Source organism: Amphiura filiformis, chromosome 15 (assembly GCF_039555335.1).
Source record: "Amphiura filiformis chromosome 15, Afil_fr2py, whole genome shotgun sequence".
NCBI lineage: Eukaryota > Metazoa > Echinodermata > Ophiuroidea > Amphilepidida > Amphiuridae > Amphiura > Amphiura filiformis.
Window position 1 is genome coordinate 48,524,713 of NC_092642.1, and position 19,640 is coordinate 48,544,352.

General features: G+C 36.3%; 3 protein-coding genes across 3 annotated transcripts in view; 1 reads left to right on the forward strand and 2 right to left on the reverse strand.

The window, feature by feature from the left end:
• The window catches only part of LOC140171766 (F-box/LRR-repeat protein 4-like), a 238,554-nt gene that overhangs the window by 9,249 nt on the left and 209,665 nt on the right, over positions 1-19,640 (forward strand). The window lies entirely within an intron of this gene.
• LOC140170997 (uncharacterized) lies at positions 9,106-10,380 on the reverse strand. The gene has a single exon (XM_072194182.1). The coding sequence runs from the start codon at positions 10,378-10,380 to the stop codon at positions 9,106-9,108; it is 1,275 nt and encodes a 424-aa protein (XP_072050283.1).
• The window catches only part of LOC140170998 (5'-3' DNA helicase ZGRF1-like), a 53,338-nt gene continuing 52,821 nt past the window's right edge, over positions 19,124-19,640 (reverse strand). The window contains exon 26 of the mRNA XM_072194183.1: positions 19,124-19,405. Within this exon, the coding sequence (XP_072050284.1) occupies positions 19,233-19,405 (173 nt within the window). The 3' untranslated portion in view covers positions 19,124-19,232. The remainder of the gene's footprint in view (positions 19,406-19,640) is intronic.

Sequence of the window (19,640 nt, forward strand, 5' to 3'; positions counted from 1 at the left end):
ATATGTATATATGAACCCCATATGTCACATAATATGGGCCCCTGGGCTAAACGCTAAAACATAAGGCCGGCCGTTACTCTGTAAATAAAGCAGCTTTAGGGCTCAGAGTTAGTACACATATTGCATCTTAAAATCACATTGTTATATGTACATGTGAGCCCCATATATTACATTATATGGGCCCCAGGGCCCCAAACACTAAAACATAGGGCCGGCCGTTACTCAGTAAATAAAGCAGCTACAGTGCCCAGCTTGAGTCTACTGATAGCACTAAAGAATTAAAACTTCAACATATGTCCATGGACCTCATAAGTCAAATATTATGGGCCCCAGGGCCCCAAATGTTAAAACAAAGGGCCGGCCGTTTCTCATCAAATAAAGCAGCTTCCGGGCTTAGAATTTGTACACAGTAGCACCTGAGAATTATATTGTTACTAACACCCCAATACCCCCTCCCCACACATGTAGGACTAAACAGACATATCCGTATTATAATTATTAATATAATAATTGGAAATACCAGCGTGAAGCCTTAAGGCTGTTCCAGTTAAATTACATACCCATTGGCTGTTCCATTTAATTTACATACTCCCTCTGAAATGGTCCCAAAATAGGCTGTTCCGTTTAATTTACATACTCCCTCTGAAATGGCTGTTCCATTTAATTTACATACTCCCTCTGGAATAGTTTTCCCTAATCATATTGTATAGCCTCACTGTGAATAAGAGAGACTGACAACGGCGATCTATGGAGAGACAACTCCCCTGGGAAGGGACTTTTTACAAGTTCTTTATTTGCACGAGAGTGCAGCAAATAAGGACTGTAAGTTTGGGTACACCGATAACATGCGGGTATAGCCGTATTTGTGTACAAATATATAGCCTTCTAGTTTCTTCTGTGTTTCTTTTTTTTTCTCTCATTTTCATCTCCTTGTTCAGCGCTTTGATAAATTTTAAAGGCGCTTTATAAATATCTTTATGTATGAAGTCGGTATAAAAGTGCAAAAGGTTTGAAATGTGTTTTAGCGCTGAAATTATACTGTAAGCTTTCATATACAAGTGCTTGTGGAATCGGCAGTCAAGCGTAGCAGAGGAAGTGCTGTGACATTTACCAAAACGGGTGTGAGTATTAGTGCTGGTATCGGCAAGCATTTTCATTGTCGACAATCGACAAAAATTAAAAAAATTGTCGACAATCAGGCCTAATTAATGTCCAAAAAAATCGCCCCATGGCAAATTGCGATGATCAAGGTTCAAAATTCAGCAACCTACAGAGTGCACATTTACAGTCAACACGCTGCAGGGACTATGAAAACGATACATACTGGCAACGCTATAGTCATGGTATAGTTGCTTAGGGGCTGTGCAATAATTATGAGCCCTGGGGAAGGGTAAAATGGGTGGGGGGCAAGACATTTTTGGCGAGCCAAAAGGGGGGTGCAAGCGATTTTTGGCAAGCCGAGAGGGGGGGGGGCAAGCGATTTTGGCATACATCCATGGGCGCCGTTTTAATAAAAAGGCTTATTGATAAGAAAACAGTACGGAAACGCTTAAATATGCAAATTTTCCTGCTCGCTACGCTCGCAACATACTAGACCTGAGTTTGCAAATTGGGATCCCAAAAATTTGGCATGTTCAAAGGGGGAGGGCAAAGATTTTTTTGGGGGGGGGCCAAGAGAGGGGCCAAGCGATTTTTGGGGGGGGGGGGGCAAGCAATTTTTGGAGAGCCGTTTGGAAATTTTACCCCCCCCCCCGGCTCCTAATTATTGCACAGCCCCTTATATTATTTGTATGTGGGGTGAGAGGAACTAAGAAAATTAAGCATATTTTTCACATAAAAAAACATATAAATAAACAAATACTCAACCAAGTAAACACACAAAATAAATTTCACAGCACGCTAAGAACGACCTTGACATTTGGTCGTTATTCAGCCAAGCCCCCCTGATGTCACATGGCGGCCGTTCTAAAAATAAACCAAGATGGCTGAAGCCAAATCGACATCGATGAAAATGGGAAAGCATGGAAAGGGGTCACAATTTTGCTGGATTGGACCATTTTGGATGCTATATTTATAAGAACTATCCTTTGATATTTAGATAAAAAAGATTCATAACTTTATTGTCGCATGAGATATTTTGGGTTGCTTGTAAAAAAGAAGGAAATTAGCGAAGTTTCTGCCAATCAATTTTTCAATTTTGATCGCAAAATTTCTGATATTTTTTGTCGATACATGCAAAGCTCTTTTCGCCAATCGGCAAAAGTGCTCTTGTCGACAATTTTGTCGACAACGCCTTGTCGATACCAGCACTAGTGAGTATTCTCATTGGTATTCATTTAATTGGAGTTGGAAGCTTGTCACCAATGGCTCATCAGATGCAAACTGCATAATACCGTATTCATTTCATTAGCTGCCCATGCCCCTATAAGTGCCCCGACAGCTGACAGCAAGCAAACTGTGATGATATTAACTGCCCATGCAAATCTTGATCATGGTCTGAAACATATGGCATGGAGATGATGGATGAATATATTTTTTTTTTTTCTTTAAGTACGCAATTACCGTATGTAAACAATATACAAAATAAGTGCCCACCCAAAATATGGTCATATGACTCCTAAGCCTTACATGTATGTCCATCCTAAGTAGCCTTGCCTGTAGCCAAGCTGAGAGACATTGGCTGGACTCGCTCATGTATCGCTCAAGAGGGCATAATAGAGTACCTCCAGATTATTTCATTAGTGCGCCCTCCAAAGGGAGATTACCCTAGCAGAAATTCTATACAGCAAGAAGTGTATCAAAGTGTATTAAAACTGTATCAACGGCAATTTGATACAGTTTTGATATCTAAAGGGTGTATTAAAAATGTATCAACTGAAAATATAGGGTATCAAAACTGTATCAAATACCACCTAACTGTATCAAAAATGTATCAAAAGTGTATCGAATTTGAACTTAGTTAATTTTGGCTATGCTTGTGGTGTATCAAAAGTGTATCAAATTGGACTTTGCAGTTTTTTAGTGTATGTAAAGTGTATCAAAATGAACTTAGTTCATTTTTGGTGCTAGATGTATATCAAAAGTGTATCAAATTGGACTTAGTCAAATTCTGGCTGCATACAGTGTATCAAAAGTGTATTAAATTGGACTTTGATTGTTTTTTAGTGTATGTAAAGTGTATCAAATTGAACTTAGTTAATTTTTGGTGGCTAGAGGTATATCAAAAGTGTATCAAATTGGACTTAGTCAAATTCTGGCTGCCTACAGTGTATCAAAAGCGTATTAAATTGGACTTAGTTTATTTTGGGTGGCTAGAGGTATATCAAAAGTGTATCAAATTGGGCTTTCATAAACTGACCTTTTGTAGTGTATCAAAACTGTATCAATAACTGATCACATGTCTAGATATTGACTCATTTTCAAATTTGCCCATGTGGCATGCATGCAGTTAACACCAGGATTTGCACTTGGAAATGTACTGTATTTTAGAGCAAATTATGGTGTTTTATTTATCATGATGAAGATACAAACATGCTTGTAGACTGCACATTAGGTTACAATGTCGTTGTAATCAGGGACTATGATTAAAGAGGATATTTTGTTGACTTTGTTCTGATAAGGTAAGCTTACTATATATTATATATAGGACCTCTATGTATACGTATTAAGCATGAATATAGCACATGCCTGTATAGTAAAAAACCCTGCTGAATCTTTTTGTTATTGGTAGCCTTTTTGTCTCTTTATTGAGGGTAACAACTTCAGTGACAAGCACTTCTTTCCAAGCAGGCCCTCTGATGTATGTATGTTCCATTTTGGTTGGGTTTTGCTTCTTTTTTGCAATACTTTCTCACACATTTGTCCTATTATGTTGTAATTTTGAACGTTGATAGGGAAAGTGCATTGAGCTGCTCCGTGATGGGGGAAAGTGCTAGAGGTCAGCATTGGTAGTAGGGGCAGTGTTGAATTTGAGCTTGATTAGACTAATTTCAAAATTTGACCTTTGATCCCTTCCCTTTGAGCTTTGGGGTCATTAATGTTTGCAAATATGTTTAGATCATGTAAGGATAATTCTTGTTGAATTTGAGCTTGATTGGACCAATTTTGAAATTTGAAAAACTATCAAAAGTATCAAAAACTGTATCAAAAGTGTATAAAAACTGTATCAAAAGTGTATAAAAACTGTATCAAAAGTGTATAAAAACTATCAAAAGTGTATCAAAACTGTATCAAAAGTGTATCAAAAAAACTATCAAAAGTGTATCAAAAACTGTATCAAAAGTGTATCAAAAAACTATATCAAAAGTGTATCAAATAGCATGTATCAAAAAATAGGGCGGTCCTGCTGGCCAGCATTAGAACGCGGATTTGATACACTTTTGATATAGGATATAATTATGTATAAATTGTGTATGAAATGAAAGGATACAAATTTTAATGCTAATTTGATACAGTTTAAATTGGAACCCTGATTTGATACAGTAACATATTCGATACACTTTTGATATAAATTATGTATGAAATGTGTATGAAATGAAAGGATAAAAATTTCAACGCTAATTTGATACAGTTTAAATTGGAACCCCGATTTCATACAGTTACATATTTCATACACTTTTGATATAATTATGTATGAAATGTGTATGGAATGAAAGGATAAAAATTTCAATGCTAATTTGATACAGTTTAAATTGGAAGCCCTGATTTGATACAGTTACATATTTCATACACTTTTGATATAATTATGTATGAAATGTGTATGAAATGAAAGGATACAAATTTCAACGCTAATTTGATACAGTTTAAATTGGATCCCTGATTTGATATAGTAACATATTTGATACACTTTTGATATAAAGTATGTATGAAATGTGTATGAAATGAAAGGATAAAAATTTGAACGCTAATTTGATAGTTTAAATTGGAACCCTGATTTGATACAGTAACATATTTGATACACTTTTGATATAAATGATGTATGAAATGTGTATGAAATGAAAGGATAAAAATTTCAATGCTAATTTGATACAGTTTAAATTGGAACGCTGATTTGATACAGTAACATATTCAATACACTTTTGATATAAATTATGTATGAAATGTGTATGAAATGAAAGGATAAAAATTTCAATGCAAATTTGATACAGTTTAAATTGGAACACTGATTTGATACAGTAACATATTCCATACACTTTTGCTATAAATGATGTATGAAATGAAAGGATAAAAATTTGAGCGCTAATTTGATACAGTTTAAATTGGAGCGCTGATTTGATACAGTTACATATTTCATACACTTTTGATATAATTATGTATGAAATATGTATGAAATGAAAGGATAAAAATGTGAACGCTAATTTGATACAGTTTAAATTGGAAACCAGATTTGATACAGTAAATTTGATACACTTTTGATATAAATGATGTATGAAATGTGTATTAAATGAAAGGATAAAAATTTGAACGCTAATTTGATACAGTTTAAACTGGAACCCTGATTTGATACAGTAACATATTCGATACACTTTTGATATAAATGATGTATGAAATGTGTATGAAATGAAAGGATAAAAATTTGAATGCTAATTCGATACAGTTTAAATTGGAACCCTGATTTGATACAGTTACTTATTTGATACACTTTTGATATAAATGATGTATGAAATGTGTATGAAATGAAAGGATAAAAAATTGAATGTTAATTTGATACAGTTTAAATTGGAACCCTGATTTGATACAGTAACATATTCAATACACTTTTGATATAAATTATGTATGAAATGTGTATGAAATGAAAGGATAAAAATTTGAGCATAAATTTGATACAGTTTAAATTGGAACCCTCATTTGATACAGTAACATATTCGATACACTTTTGATATAAATTATGTATGAAATGTGTATGAAATGAAAGGATAAAAATTTCAATGCTAATTTGATACAGTTTAAATTGGAACCCTGATTTGATACAGTAACATACATTGATAAATTATGTATGAAATGTGTATGAAATGAAAGGATAAAAATTTGAACGCTAATTTGATACAGTTTAAATTGGAACTCTGATTTGATACAGTAACATATTCAATACACTTTTGATATAAATTATGTATGAAATGTGTATGAAATGAAAGGATAAAAATTTTAACGCTAATTTGATACAGTTTAAATTGGAACCCTCATTTGATACAGTTACATATTTCATACACTTTTGATATAATTATGTATGAAATGTGTATGAAATGAAAGGATAAAATTTGAATGCTAATTTTATACAGTTTAAATTGGAACCCTGATTTGATACAGTAACATATTCGATACACTTTTGATATAAATTATGTATGAAATGTGTATGAAATGAAAGGATAAAAATTTTAACGCTAATTTGATACAGTTTAAATTGGAACCCTGATTTGATACAGTTACTTATTTGATACACTTTTGATATAATCATGTATCAAACATGTATGAAATGAAAGGATACATTTCATCGGATACTTTTTTGATACATTATCTTGGCATTTGATACACTTTTGATATGTATAAAATGTGTATGCAATGTTAATTTGATACAGTTTTGATACATAAAAGTGTATGAAATGAGGGTTCCAATTCAAATCCTTTTATTTCATACATTTTTCATACGTATCAAAAGTGGTGTATCAAAAGTGTATCAAATTTCAGCCAGGGTATACATGCAAGTACATGCTTGTTTGGGTATTATGTGTAATGTATTGGACGATAATGCACACTAAGCATGCACAAGCCTCTGTCATGTTCAATCGTAAGATGCTAATCATCATTTGATTTCTGGCTATTCCTGGAGGGACCAAAGCGTAAAACAGGGCTATACAGAGTGTGGACTCACTCGGTCTTATCTCTTTATCATGTATAATCTTAAACTAAAAGAAAGTACATAGAGGATTGTAATAAATAAATCAATTGTGTAAATATATAGTCATATATGCACATTGCACAAGTACGACTGCATATATTATAATATATTTAGATTAAAATAATGATAATATATATGTAAAATGCTGTAAAATAATGTCTTGTTTATGTATTTTGTCATAAAGATGTGTGTGCATGTTCATGGGCTGAACTAAGTGGAGGCTACATGTACATCCTTATAATATATGGGTTGTAATATAAATAAAATTTCTGTAATTGTTATACTTCTAACATTGTTCACATATTTGACTCGTCACCAGGTTACATCGAAACACAGCAGTGGTTGGAACACACATTTAAAGATAATAAAGAGAAAATATGTATGAAATATGTATGAAAAAGTGTAAAAAATAACAAGGCTTTTGTACAATATGTCACATAAAATAAATATTCTAGACATCAATGTATGAAGTATCATTTTAAACAAAAACATCTTGGTCAATTAATCTAAATTTACATTTTATAGACAATTGTACATGTCTCTGAGAGTCTTGAAGCAGCAGCTGCATACTACAAATGTAGAAGCCCAGATTTTGGGCCAAATGTAACACATGTGACAAGTTTTCTCAAAATGTATGTTTAGGCCTAAAAAAATTGTTTGATTGGCGTAACATAAAAAAATTAGGGTACGTCGGTATAACAAGAGGTTATAGTGAACTTAAAGCCATAATACTTGGTACTTGGTACTTACTTGGTACTTGGTGGTTGTCCTCTCTAGTACTCCGCAAGGAAGTCTGACGAAGAGGCCCTGGATGAGTGGCGCTAAATCTTGCTTCTAAATTGGTTGTGGTTGGGGCGCTAATAACTTCCTCGATAATTTGTTCCACTTTCTCACTGTTCTTGGCAAAATGACTGAATGTAAATGTTGGTTTTTGCTGTTATTTCATTGAACTGTGTGTTGTTACCCCTGCGTGATCTGATGCTCTTGGGTTGGATGACATCCGGTTTAATATGAACAATGTTGTTGATGATTTTATAGAAATAAGTGAGTTGGTTTGATTCCTCCTGTCTTCAAGGGACGTCCATCCCAGGTCAAATAACATTTTGGAGACACTACTCCTCCTCTTGAAGTCTCCGCAAAAACAAAGCGGGCAGCTCGTCGCTGGACTCTTTCCAGAGACGAAGTGTTCTTAGAAGTAAATGGGTTCCATGCAACACTCCCATACTCAAGGTGAGGTCTCACCAGTGTTGAGTATAATTTCTCTTTGACTGTTTTTGATGCTGGGTAGAAGTTACGCATAATGAAATTGAGAATGCGTGTAGCTTTGAAGGCTGCATGTTCAGTCTGGCGATTCCAGCTCAAATTATTCTGGATAATGATGCCAAGATATGTGATTTCAGATTTCTCTTCCAAGTTGACACCTTGCATGGTGTAGTTCGTCTTCCCTGGGTTTCTCTTTCTGGAGATTCTCATGATGTTACATTTACTGGGATTAAATTTCATCCCCCAGGTATCTGCCCAGTCTGCGAGGGTGTCCAGATCTTGTTGGAGAAGAGATTAAGTCAGCTGACGTCTGGATTTTCGGTATAATAAGCAATCGTCCATGGCCGGGTTGTTCCACCGACTGCAGCATTTATGTCATTAATGAAAAGCAGGAACAAGTGCGGGCCAAGAACTGTCCCCTGTGGGACGCCGCTCTCCACCTTATGCCACTCGGATGTTTCACCATTGACGACGACTCTTTGCAGTCTGTCCGACAGGAATGATTTAACCCACTTCTGTACGCTTCCCCTAATGCCATAGTGACCAAGTTTATGGATTAACTTTTGGTGCGGTACCACGTCGAATGCTTTGGAAAAGTCCAACACCGCGATATCTGTAGTAATCTGACTGTCAAAGTTGCTGGTGAAGTCTTGCATGGTCATGACGAGCTGTGATTCACACGATAAACCCTTGCGAAACGCGTGTTGATTTCCGTTCAGGATTTGGTGTTTCTCCAGGTGTTTCATAAGCTGACTATCAATAATATGCTCTAACAGTTTACAGCTCACTGGCGTCAGTGAGACGGGCCTATAATTTGCTGGGTCAGTTCTGGAGCCTTTTTTAAAAATGGGGTCACATTATTCGCTTCTTCCAATCAGTAGGCAAAGTCCCTGTGTCCAAGGATTGCTGGAAGATGACTGCAAGCATAGGAGCAATGGCATCGGCCGCTAGTTGGAGTGCTTTATTTGCAATTGCGCCAGGTCCGGCAGCCTTACTTGTTTTAGTTCTTTCAAAAGTTTGGCAACACCATCAACAGATACTGTGATATTTGGCATATCTGGATACGGACTTGGAGGTAATTCAGGTTTTGAATCAGCCACGCTTTCTTTTGTAAAGACACTACTAAACTGGTCAGCCAAAGTCTCAGCTTTCCCTTTATCAGAGGTGATATTTGTATCCTGAACTTTGAGCACTTGAACACCTGAACTGTCCTTGCGGCTGGAGTTTATAAACCGCCAGAATTGCCGCGGGTTCTCAGAAGATGTCATTTCCTGGAGATGAGATCTTTTAGCTCCATGAATCTCTTTATTAACCTTCTTCTGCAGAGTTTTGAAGTTATCCCAATCTGATGGCAGTCCACTTTTCACTGCTTTAACATAGCTTCTTTCTTTCTTTCTGCACTGGCGAACAAGGTCTGTTGAGAGCCACGAAGGTCTTGGTTTTCCCCAAGCAATTTTCTGAGGCACTGTTTTGTTGATAATGTTCGTTAACCCATCCTTGAAGAAATTCCAGTTCTCTTCAATTGGTTTGGACTTAGGCGAAGATCGCATAAACTGAGTCTGAAGCTTGGACACAGATTCAATAAAAGTCGCTTCCTCAACGTCTTTCCATCTGAAATTAGTTCTGGGCGCTTTCGACACTCTAGGAGCTCTGATGTTGATGTCTGCTAACACAGCTATGTTGTCGCTAATTCCAGAACTAGGTCTTGTGTTTTTAATCAAAGACGGACGAGTTGTGAAAAGAAGGTCCAATATGTTCTCTGTTCCAGAAACTGGGTCTTTTCTTGTAGGAAAATCAACTCTCTGGTCGAGGTTATAGTCATTTGCAATGTCTAAAATCTTACTTTGAAGACCATTCACAGGGAAAGTAGTATCATCCACTTTCCAAAGCATACCTGGTATGTTGAAATCACCACCTAACACTATGAAAGGTACATTCACACTGCTCTGTAATTTGTGTAAACTCTCTTCAAGACCATTCAAGGTTTCGGGTTTATATGAATCAGTTGATCTATAGTATGCTCCGATGAATATGTCATCATCCTTGGACTTGAGGGACAGCTGACACCACAGTATCTCGCAGCCATCAACTTCCAGATCTTTACGTTCAAGGGATGTAATATTGTCTCTAACCGCTACAAAAACACCACCACCTCTGGAGTTCCTATCTCTCGGTAGACCGTGAAGTTGGGGGGAATACTTCAGATGACTGTACAGAATCATTCAACCACGACTCCGATCCTATGATGACATCGGGATTTTCGAGGTCAACAAAAGCATCAAACAATGCAGTTTTTCCACTGATACTACGGCAGTTTATAATGCCCACCTTGATACCATTGTGCTGGATGGTTTTAGTCTTTTTAATGTACGATGGTTTTAGTCTTTTTAATGTACGGATAATGTACGATCTATCTTAAGGGCTGGGGTATGAGCGTTTGGACAGTATTTATTGTGGGACATTAGAGCACATCAGACATATCGTCGAATTGCATTCTGAATACGAAGAATGTCATTCTGATATCAAATAATTTTGATTTTTTGAAATTAGCAATTTAATACATTTTATGGCAAATCATTAAAATTGATATTTTTGATATTTAACAGTACTTGAAGTAAACTTTATAAATCTGATGATTTATACTTAAAGTGTATGTAGGTGGGATGAAAAGCCGACAATCAATTGAAAATTTTGACCTTTAAGATTGAAGATATGGATTTTTTCCCAAAACACCAAAAAAATTAGGTCTTTTTGGGAAAAAATCCATATCTTCAATATGAAAGGTCAAAATTTTCAATTGACCGTCGGCTTTTCCTCCCTGCTACATACACTATAAGAATATGTCATTAGATTTATATAATTTACTTCGAGGACTGTTATATATCAAAAATTTGAAAAATATCAAATTTTATAATTTGTCATAAAATTTGTATTATATTGTGATTTTCAAAAATGAAAATTATTTGATATCAGAAAGACATGCTTCAGATTCAGAATGCAATTCGATAGGTCTGAGGTGCTCTCATGTACCACAAAAAATACTGTCAAAACGCAATAAACGCTCATTTTAGATCCCTTAATCTTATAATACAAAATTGGTTAATATTTCAAACCTTTTTTGGCATATTTGTCCCAACTTACACCTAAATGGAATCGGCCACATTTGAAGGTCAACAGAGCAATTTCAACATGAAGTCATAAGTCACACATTTAATCACCATAGAACACCACGTTAAACAGCCAAAAAATAGCCAGTGAGGTTTCTTTCACTTTACCTTGTTATTACTGCTTAAAATGGACAGAAATTACACTATTTCAGCATTTTGGGTAAAGAATAACAAAATTAAACTTAAACAAAATCGTACATTATGGCTTAGAAGTTCTGATTTCAGTGTGTGTGTTTATTCAAATTGTTTAAATTCTGGAAGTTTACAATCTTAGCTGGAGACTTCACTTACAAACAGTATGGGAGAGTGGGTTGACACAGCGATTGTTTCCTCGCCTTGTACCACTGAGGTCCTGGGACCTGGGTTCAAGCCCCGGCCATGCCCAATGACTGTATGTGCACTTGGTTTATCCCGATTCCATGCTCCCTCTCGCAGGTTTTCTCTGGGTTCTCCTGCTTTAAAAAATCGATGATTAGTTGTTTGGTTATCAAAAACTTCCTTCACCAAGTAGAATTTTGGGAGCTGCACAGTCAGCCCTCGAATTAACCCACGGCACCCATGGCATTTTGCCGTGGGTGCCCACCCCCAATGCCGTAATGCCCTCAAAATATGTCCTTTACCCAAGGCATTCACTTGCCGTGCCCTCTAATGAAGTTGCAGTCGGTGCCCCAGCCCTGCCCCTTCATTATAAAATCATGTATCTATGTTTGTGTTTTCTTCACTTTTGAGAAATTGCCTTGGTGCCCTTTTCAACAGTTGCCATGATGCCCTCTTGAAATATTGAACTGCCCTGCTGCCTTGCCTTTTAAGTAAAAATCCAAGGCAATTTTCAACTTGCCCTAAAAAAGTTGCCGTGCCCCTTCAGATCCTTAATTCGAGGGCTGTGCACAGTTAATTGGTGGATGTTACAATCTAAGTACGGATAGTTTGCACTAAGTTCGGGTGCAACCAGCCTAGTTGATGATTCACCATGGCAGCGAAATTACAGCACTTTGAATCCTCCGAGATTGAATCCACCGCGCTACATAAATCTGAAATTTATTTGTTATTTATTTATGGTTACACTAGCCAAAGTTTCAATTTCAACCATGTTCACAGCAACTGGACTGGATTGAATGGGACTGAATTACATTGTAAAAATTCCAAGATTAACACTTCCGACATGTTGATTCCGTACTTTACATGTTAGGAGGCGATTGCTTATGGTTAACACACCAACATCTTTACAAAGGTATTTCTCAACAATTATCAACATGCTTTCGGCAATATAGATGTTGGTGCGTTGACAATTATGAAAAATACCCCTGTAAACGTGTTGTAATGCTAATCATAAGCAACACCCTCCTAAGTCTTGGTTTGTTCTAGAAAGTGGCAAATAATAATTTATTGTACTTCTGTTTATATTAATTTGTGCAATAAAACAATTTATATAAGAAGGGAAAATGTGTGTGTTGTGTAGTGAATTTGTTCTCTTACAGAGCCATAACCAGTGTATTTTGGGTGGGTACTTTCCCTACTAAATGGGACAAATTTCTCTATGGTTAGGCTTTAGTAGTAGACCCATGGTCTCAAGATCACCAAGGGGAAACAGTTCTCACCATCTCCCGAATAAAGAGCGGTCTATTTGTTGCATATCTTTTTTGGCATCTGGTTAAAAGCATTTTTGTATTCGGCTGCAATGTAGCAAGCTTTTTAGTGTGAGGGTGCAAAGCCAAATTTTCGTCCCCATTTGTCAATTTTACAACCCATTAGTCATTTTAAACATGACACTTTACTCTTTCCGTCCCCATTACCATCACTGAAAAGTTGTTAGGGGGCAATTTGCTCCCCCTGGCTACGCCACTAGTATTCGGGCCCTTGGCTTGGAAGTACAGGCCCTGCTAAGCCTAGGCCAATTAAAGGTGGGTAACCTGATTGACAATCTCATCCCCCACTTTTCCTCATCAAAATGCTGATTTTGGTATCAGATGAAAGCTCATATTTTTCTCATAAACATTGAAATTTGGCGTTCCAAATCGGTATATTTCCGAAGAAATCACCAAAAACTGCGAATTAGTCTCAAATATGGTATACCACATATGAGACTAATTAGACATTTTTTTGATGATATCTTCGGAAATACACCGAGTTTGAACTTCTAATTTCAATGTTTGTGAGAAAAATAGGGCCTTGCACTTGAAATCAATATATTACTTGATGATGATTAATAAAAACACTGTAGACTACCAACATCACGCTGTATAAATGTCGGTAATTCCATTAGGAATTAGTCACATTTACAAAAAACATTTACATGTTCTTTTTGCATGAGTGCTTGAAGGGGATGACATTTTATGTTATACGTAAGTTTTAAAGAATTTGATTTTCCAAATATATCAGGTCACCTTCCTTTAAAAGGCAGTGACGTCAAAGTGGCATCGAAGCAGCTGTGCATCATGTGGCATCTTTAAGCGTGTGCATGTGTATGCCAGCGCTTTGAGTGAACACTAGTGATTTGTAGCTGCGCCTGCCACATCATGGTGGCAAATTGTTGAATGTCCTAGTACAAGAACCTATACCCATTTTCTTTGTTAAAATGGTTCAGTGTGAGTGTCACATTTTCCAACAAAATGGTCCAGTGTCGGTGTTCTTGTTAAAATGGTCCAGGCTCATTTTGTTCCCATCAAAATGGGCCACTAAAAAAAACACAGGACAATAGACAAGGTTATAATTTGTATATTAATAAACATTTTCGCTTTATTAAAATATTTTCAATAAATTCACAAACAATTGATAAATAAATACAGGGTGAGTAAAAAAAAGTGCAACAGGGCAAAGAATCAATATTTATGTGACAACCCGGGGTGACAACCAAGTTTAACTTTTCCATTGTTGATAGTTTGTATAGATGCCTCAATATTTATTTAAATTAGGTATCGCTGAAAAATGTGTCATAAAAACAGAAAAGTGAAAACTAATTCTTTCATTTTTTCACACAAGTTCAACTTGGTTCTAAATTTAAAATGGATTCTTTGCCCTATTGCACCTTTTTTTGACTCACCCTGTATGTAGATTTTTCCAATTAAAAAACATGGGTTAACTCAATAAATTTGGTGACTTTATCCTGTGAGTTCCCAGTGCCAAACATCCCTGTTACAAATAACCAGCAGAGCAGAAATACATGCTAAGATCGTAACAACAAACACCCCCAAACTTATTCCAAAATTGTTATACCAGCGGGACTACATTATGATCATGTGAATAAGCTTTCTTGCAGATCTGGTCATTTGATACCTTCCAATTTGTATTACTACACACACAGTAGCCTATGGGGCGCTGTAATACATGTAACTTTGCATAACTCGCAAATTCCATATCCAAATCAAATGAAATTTTGGAAATGAACTTTGTGGACACCCATTAAATCATACCCTAAAAGGAGTCACAAAAAAGTCTGATATGCAAGCAGCGACTTTTTTTAGTGAACATATTACATGATAAAGGTTTTCCAATGAGCATATTTCAAATTCAAAGTCGCTATCTACTGAAGATAACATTTTGCATCTCATCCCGCTAACTGTCTGGTTGCATCACAGGAAGAGGTTAATAATCTTCTTTGATGATTGAACAAATTCATCAGGATCAGTAGAGTAAACAAGGTTTGTTGTATTTGATCCAGAAAATGAATTTACTTGTGTATGTTTCAGCAAACACATTTGCTTTTTTTGTCAATACGTGATGAGGATGAGGAGTGACTGGCAACCACATCTAGAGGGATTTCCAGCACAAATTTTAGAGTTGCCAATTAGTTTTTCTTCTGGGGATTTTCTTGATCCATTTGCAGAAACTCATCTAAAATGTAAGATAGATATATGTTGGATAAAGGAGGCTGTAAAAATAAGACAGAGGGGCGTACAATTATGAACAGAGATGAAGAACAGTATCAATTATCTCACATTTTTGACGAGTTTCTGCAACAAGGTTCAAGAAATTCCTCAGAAGAATAAACAACAGGCAGCTCAAAATTTTCAAGTGTTGACAAAGGCAACAGTATTTGCTGTAACATACACAAGTACAACAGACCTTGTTTACCAAATCTTCTTTGGTGTTGAAAGCTTGAAATGAACAAATGCAGCAGCTCTGAGACATTTTGTTCAGCCTAATCAATTTCACTGTCAGTAGGAACCACACTTTGATTCTGTGAAATTTTGACAAATCATATAGATTAATGAGATACATATACTGCCCCAACAGGCAAAGTCCCTGTGCTTTGTGTCATGCAATCAAATTATTGTATATTCATGAGGGCTAATTGTTCTATCGCCAGAGCCCAGACCAATGTCTAACAAATCATGCATGGTGTTGCTTGCCTACGTGTTTAAGCAATATTAGAACTAGCCCCGTTCCACAAACCGCGACGCCTCTCGAATAGCGAATCGAAGGAGCACCGAGCGTAGCGAGGAACTAGTATTTCCACTGTTCATTTTATTACCCCTCAGAACAGCAGGATTTACACTCCCCATCAAGCAATTTGTCAATCACTTATCACATACCCAAATATCATGAGCCTGGAAATCACCTACTGTGTTTGGTATGCAACATTAATTAATACAATACACCATAGGCTAGACCCATAAAGTTTCTAACCACTTTCAGTACCAAGATAATTTGCTTTAAATGTTGGTAAAATTATGTGTTTTAAAGTTCATGTTATTTAATGGTGAAATAGCTTTTTATCATTCAAAAAAGATCTATCAAAAATCACAAACACACACAGGTCTCTCTGTTGTCTGACGAGTAGCCTATATTATAAAGTGATCCACATTGTCATTTCGTGATCCACAGCCTCATTTCCTAACTTAATATCTCCAAAAAAATTGATATTTTTATACCACTGGAAACCCCTGGCTACATAATGTTTTATGTACAAAAAATTTCTTGTAGATTAATATTTTTTGCAATAATCGTGCACAACTTGCAAGCACAAAGTCTGAATCAACTGCAATTTTGGGAATGAGCTTTTTTGGTGGATATCTAATGAAAAATGTCTTAAAAAGAGGATCCTAGGATCACGAAATACACCTTTAAATGGCGATGCAATAGAATATATAAATAGAAAATATTATAGGTTTCTGATTATCTGGTATGACTTTCCATTTGAATGCAGTAGGCCTAGTGTATAGTTTTGTTTTAATTAGCTTTAATTTCTCTACCATTATAGACTACATCATGCATGGCCATCTTTTATCAAATGAAATAAAATGGAAGTGGAACAATGGTATAGCTTCCAGGGGCTCTGGCAAAAATTGCATATCCCCCTCCACCTGCCAGTACAGGAACAAAAAAGAAAAATGTGGGAGAGAGAGGAAAAGATAGAGGGGGATGAGCGGGAGAGAGAAAAGGAGAGAAAGAGGGGGGAATCCAATCTGTACAGACTAAGGCGCAATTCCATGAGATTTATCTTATCATTATACTCAGTAGATCCAAGGATGGTGATTTTGGATGACAATATTTTAAGGAGCTTAAAGGGCTATCATTTTAGGGAGGTCATGGGGGTTATAAATTTTTGAAAAAAAAAAATTGGGGGGGGTGGGTCATAACATTTGTAATGACCAAAATGTAGAGTCACAAGATGACCACATATAGTGTGACCACAGATAGTATGTTTATTTTATTGAAAAGACTGATTTCAATACAATTTTAGCCTGTTTAGGGGCAAGGTGTATCAGTGGTGGTGGGGTGGGGGTCATAGAATTTTGTTGACAAAATGGGGGGTGCAATTTTATTGACAGCGACTTTTTGTAAATTGGGACCACCCTTCTTGTAAGGCAAACAATAATTAATGATTCTTTCATTTCTTTACCCCTCAAAAAGTGCGTAACATCTACACAAACAGGCCTGTAGGCCTACATGACAGGATGTTTTTTTCAAGGAAGAAGTGCAGAATTTTCTACTTCATCTTACTTCATCTAAGAATGTACTTTTGTTGGATATTTTGAACAGCTCAAGTTAGCATGAAAAGTGGTCCCCCGGGGTGGTCCCTTTGTGAAATCTTCTTTTTACTTGGCACCACGACCCCCATACCACCCCTTTTTGGTGGATTTGGGCCCCCGTCCTACACAGGCTAACCCCTCTAGCATAAATCTCGGCTATGCTATTGAATTGTTGTTCAATTACCTGAACTTAAAAGGGCATTTTGTGATCCACAGCCTCATCCCCCACTTTTCTCAAAAAAGTTGAGATTTTTATATCACTGGAATACTCTGGCTACATAATGTTTATGTACAAAATATTTCTTGCAGATTAATTCGCTTAGTAAAGATATCATGAAATTTGAATTTCGTTCTGGTGCACCAGAACGAAATTACAACGTATTGTCTATGGAGCAGTGTAATACACATAATCATGCATACAATGTAACTCGCAAACGCAATATCGGAATCAACTGAAATTTTGGGAATATGCTTTTTTCGTGGATATGTACTGAAAAATGTCATAAAATGAGGATGCTAGGACCACGAAATACTCCTTTAAGTTATTATACCCATAACTTTCTCTCCTTGTCTCTGACTACTGGATATCGTAATTTCTCTATCACATTTCCATACATGCAAATTAAATTTCACCAAAGATCTCAATACTTCTAAAATTCTTCTCCCAATGTAAACTTAATGAAGATAGTTTGTGGAGTGCAAATTTCACTGCGCATGTGTTTAAATTAAGTTAAGCTTTCTGAAAAATTTTCCCATACATATTTTGACAACAGACCATGCAATACACAGTGTAAATTGAATCTGTCATCACTGCTCAGCAGGTAGGCCTTGCCTAAGGAAAGGGCTACTTGGCTGCTTTGAGATCTGATAGCCCCTCTTGTGGAACTACCAGTGCTGAACTATCAGCTACTATCCTACAGTTGGAAAATCATCATACAGGTATCAGAGTACAGTATAGTATGTATTGTATCATAATCCATAGGTTGCTGGTCTTAATTTAATTAGTGATTTTTATTTCATTAATTTTGAAAGATACTACGGTTAGGATAGAGAGAGGGAAGCAAATTAAAATATAATTTTTGATTATAATAAAGAATAGCTGCCTTATGAGGTTAGTCATCTAGTTACGATCCAAGAGCAGAGTGATGGGTAAAAATCTCATGGACTTTGTTTTATACATTCATAGTTAGCAGAAATTGGACTATGTTTCTTTCCTTATGACAATCTTCAATTACCAAACTTTTATGGGAAGTAAATATAGATTGAGGGTCTCACAGCTTAACTGTTCAACAAGTATGACACATGTAACATTATCGTCAGGAATAGCTCCAACTACTGCAGGACATATACCGTAAAGATTCCCCTAACGACGCACATGTATGGGCTCCTTTGCCTTTGGTAAATTTAGAGAGCTACCAACTATAATTAAAGGTCCATGCCCTTATTTGTTAGTGTGATTTTTACGGGAGGGCATTTTTAATTTGTGTCTAAAATTTCAGTTATTCAACATGCACCATTAGGCGAATCTGTACTGTACTGCATATCAAGAAGTCATAGCTTATCCGGAAGAAAGGTTTACAATTTCATAGTTGCCTGACTGGATACCCACCATCTGTTATCATGAATACATGTTGTAAAAGCCTTTGAACAATTTGTATAGGGTACATGTAGATATATGTGCCCATCCACCACAAACTGGTCGTAAAGTCGGCATTTTCCATTTTGAGATACAATCAAAAACAGTAAATGGATTTCTATGTAAAATATATTAGGAATTTGACCTTTCATGACCATAACTTCACTTCCAGATGTCCGATGAAGCTGGTTGAGGTGTCATTTTAAAGCCGACAGTGCATTTTTTCAAAATCTGCAATAAACAGAAAATGATCTAGAGCCGACTTTACTACCACTTTGTGGTGGATGGTCACATATGTTCTATAAATCTCCAATATTGAAGGAAGGTAGTTCTTCATCACTATCACTTCCACTGTCAGAAGGAACCACGTGCTCTAGTGGAGAGTACGATGGACTGCTGTTACTCTGTAAACTTGACTTCTGTGTGGTTGTTGGATCATCTGCTGGTACCAGACTGTCATCTTCAAAGTCATCTAAGCAATGTTCATGTAGGTATATGTTCTATAAATCTCCAATATTGAAGGAAGGTAGTTCTTCGTCACTTTCACTGCCACTGTCAGATGGAACCACATGCTCTAGTGGAGAGTAGGATGGACTGCTGTTACTCTGCAAACTGGACATCTGTGTGGTTGCTGGTACCAGACTGTCATCTTCAAAGTCATCTGAGCAATGAGAAAAGAATGAATCAATATAACCCATCATTGCAAG